This window comes from Triticum dicoccoides, chromosome 3B (genome assembly GCF_002162155.2).
Source record: "Triticum dicoccoides isolate Atlit2015 ecotype Zavitan chromosome 3B, WEW_v2.0, whole genome shotgun sequence".
NCBI classification, from domain to species: Eukaryota; Viridiplantae; Streptophyta; class Magnoliopsida; order Poales; family Poaceae; genus Triticum; species Triticum dicoccoides.
The window spans coordinates 169,184,703-169,187,933 of NC_041385.1; the positions used below are offsets into that span (position 1 = coordinate 169,184,703).

The 3,231-nt window shown below is 49.7% G+C and overlaps 1 protein-coding gene across 1 annotated transcript; it reads right to left on the reverse strand.

The window, feature by feature from the left end:
• Nucleotides 1–728: 728 nt before the first annotated feature.
• On the reverse strand, nucleotides 729–1,726 carry LOC119275374 (lachrymatory-factor synthase-like). Its single transcript, XM_037556190.1, has one exon. The coding sequence runs from the start codon at nucleotides 1,631–1,633 to the stop codon at nucleotides 1,031–1,033; it is 603 nt and encodes a 200-aa protein (XP_037412087.1). The 5' UTR covers nucleotides 1,634–1,726; the 3' UTR covers nucleotides 729–1,030.
• Between the last annotated feature and the right edge of the window lie 1,505 nt (nucleotides 1,727–3,231).

The window sequence follows — 3,231 nt, forward strand, 5'->3', positions numbered from 1 at the left end:
AAAAAAAGTCAAGTCTACATACTCTAAATTTTGAAATAAGATAAGTAGTATTTATACTTTTAACATACCATAGAGGGTAAAAAAGATACACCCGTGCATTGTTCAAGACATAACAAAGAAAACAAGTACTTCGTCCGGATGGGAATATAAGCCGGAAATGGGAATTTAGTTTGTCAATTTAAATTGTGAAACATATATTATATTCCAAAAGATGTATTAAAACTCCATTAGACAACAAATGTAAAAATGTTATATAGTTTTTTCAAAAGGAGGATAACCCCTGGTCTCCGCATAGAGCGATAAACTTATTTTTTATGTCAGACAAAATATTTTTGTGGTGATCAAATCAAAGACCTATAAATCCATGCCATAAATTATATTTTTAGTTTTGCTAAAGCACGTCTAGATATGATTTAACTACTGCACATCTAAATCCTATATCATTGATTTTACGTTAAGATTCCTGCAAGCATTTTCTTAGTTTTTTTATCTTTATTTTTTATTTTGATTGAGTCACTTACGTGTGCAATAACTAGGGCACAAGACAAAACCATATATTTTCATAAGTGAGTACTCCCTACATTTCTAAATATAAGCCCTTTTAGATATTTCAATGTAGCAGCAAAATAAGTGAAATTACACTCTAAAATATGTCTATATGTATTTGTATGTAGTCTCTAGGGAAATCTCTAAAAAAAGGCTTATATTCAGAAACGGAGGCAGTAGTATTAAGATGGAAAAAAGGCTGCACATGCACTAATCACTTTTGCATATATTACTACGAGTGATATCATACATTTATTCCCGGTACAGCTGTATAGGGGCACTACCGTATTGTAGTAAACGGTACGTACGCGTACATACATAACGGCAAGCAGACAAAGGCCCAGAACAAAACAAAGATAAAATATCATCAGACAACATAGTACCGCGAGAAAAGAACGAGACGAGATCACAACCAAACGTACGTCGTCGGTACGTGCACACAGAGGTGGAACCGGGCCTGTCGTGTGCGTCGAGTGCTCAGAGCTCAGGCCGCGATGGAGCTGTCCAGCTTGAGCTCATCGGCGGCCTCCAGCCCTGCAGTCACAGCGGTCGGCGGCGCGGCGGCGGCGACGGCCCCGCGCGCGGACATGAGGTGCTCGTGCACGCGTGCGGCCATTCCGTCGAGCCCGGCCTGCAGCCGCGCCTCGAGCGCCTCCTTGGGCGTGCCCCGCACGGGCTCGCACTCGAACTCCCACCGCAGCAGGCAGCCGCCGGCCGCGGCGGGGACGACGCGGAACGCGGCGAAGAAGGCGCCGAAGCCCATGTTGTTGTCGTTCATCTCGTAGCGGAAGAAGCGGCGGGCCTGGTCGTGCTCGAGGAGCGTCTCGTGCGCCCAGTCGGCGGGCGTCCCGTCGGCGGGCGGGGTGCCCTCGCAGTAGCGGACGCACCCGGGCGCCGCCGCGCCGGAGGACGCCAGGCGGCACACCGCCACGCGCGGGTGCCACTTGTGGAACGCCAGGAAGTCCGACAGCAGCGCCCACGCCTCGTCCGCCGTCGCCGTCGGCACCGGGGACACCACCCGGCCCTCCCACTCCAACGCCTTGCGCTGCGGTACAGCGGCGGCTTGTCCGGCGGTCGGCACGTCCATGGACGACGGAGCCCCTTGGCAGCTTTTTCGGTGCTGTAGTGTATTCGACAGTACGAGCCAAGTAGTGAGTGGGCATATGATGCCTCGCTGTGATGTCCGAGCGCAATTTATAGATGAGCCCGCGCTCTATTCGGGGTTTTAGGTTATGGCAGCCCGGATCGGCCAAGATAGGTGCACTTGTGCGGCTGACACGATGTTTGTGGGGGTGGCCACTTCCATTCACTTGGATATGGATTAGATTAGTGTCCATTTCATCGATATATTTTTCTTTTATTTCCAAGTCGAAGACCTGCACCACTGAATTACAATTTTTTATCCCCTTCCGCAAAATAAAAAATAAAAAATCTTAGCCGTGTTTGCCAAACTGTCCGAAGACCAGCACCGGTCACGGAATACTAGCCACACAAAGAACTTAAACTTAAGGGGTGCCCACGGTTTTCATAGCAGATGCTCCCATCCGTAGTCGATGCAACCAGCAAAAGTGACAAGATAGGTGTCTTTGTAGTGTGCTCCTCAGAGATGGTTCAGTTCTAGATCCACTTGTCCGAGCCCTCGAGAAGCTCCTCGTCCGAAAAATTCCATTCCTTGCTCCGTGGCTCCCGACCCTCGCGCCGCCCGAGCCGAGTGAATCGGGGAGGGGAGTGGGGGGGACCCTGCTTGCCGGTGGGCCCTTGGATTGACTTCCTCTTCTCCGGTTCGTGCTTCGATGGCTTGGGATTGCTCGGATTTTGGACAGGGAGAAATCCCTGCATCCTATGCTGGCAGTGGCGACACCCGCGAGTGACGTTCTTTTTTTGGAGGCGATGCCATGGTCGTTATCTGTGCCCCTCTTCGAGCATCAGGGGAAACCCTAGGTACGGGTTTCCGGATCGGATAACGACAAGATCTTGATGTCGTTCTCCTTCGTGAAGGTGTTGTCTTGTTTGCTCGCGGTGTCCTCGGTGTGGATTTGGAGATGTTGGTTGCCTAGTTGTCGGTGGGATTGCTTCTTTGGTCGGCGAGTTTAATTGGGTTATCTTTATTTGGGTCGAGCATCTCATGTCTCTTTACTTCCGGCACCATGCTCACGCTTCTTGCATCCGTGTCATGTGTTGTACCACCTCTTGTATTCATTCTAACTTCTTTTATCAATGAAATGATACGCAAGCTTTGCGTGTTCGCGAAAAAAGAGAAGCTCCACGCCTAAGATCAAACTTCAGATATCCAAGAATTGCATAATGGCAGCAATCAAAAGGGATCCGTGAAGACCACTAGTTCAAGAGTTGTTGGCTTTGTTGTCCCACACCGTACACTGCGCCCAAGGTGCTGGTTTGACCAGAGCACACAAATAAGGTGTAAGTTGCTGGAGGGAGGCAACAACAATTCACTGTGCCAAAAGAGAGAGGAAGCACCATTCTGGACCTCGATGGTGGTCGATACCCTGAAGATGGTTGTCTCCTCATTGGAGGCCGAGGTCTCTAGCGCGGACCATGGGAGAAGGATGGATATCTTAGCGATCTAGAGCCAGTTTGAGCATAGGGCGTCTTTGAGAGCTTTGAGCTTGAGAGATCCCAGGTGGACAGGAGTGCACACATTTTCCCATGCCACCAAGCATTGCG

Excerpts from the sequence above, each read along its gene's own strand:
- LOC119275374 (XM_037556190.1), bottom strand. The coding sequence starts at position 1,633 with ATGGACGTGCCGACCGCCGGACAAGCCGCCGCTGTACCGCAGCGCAAG.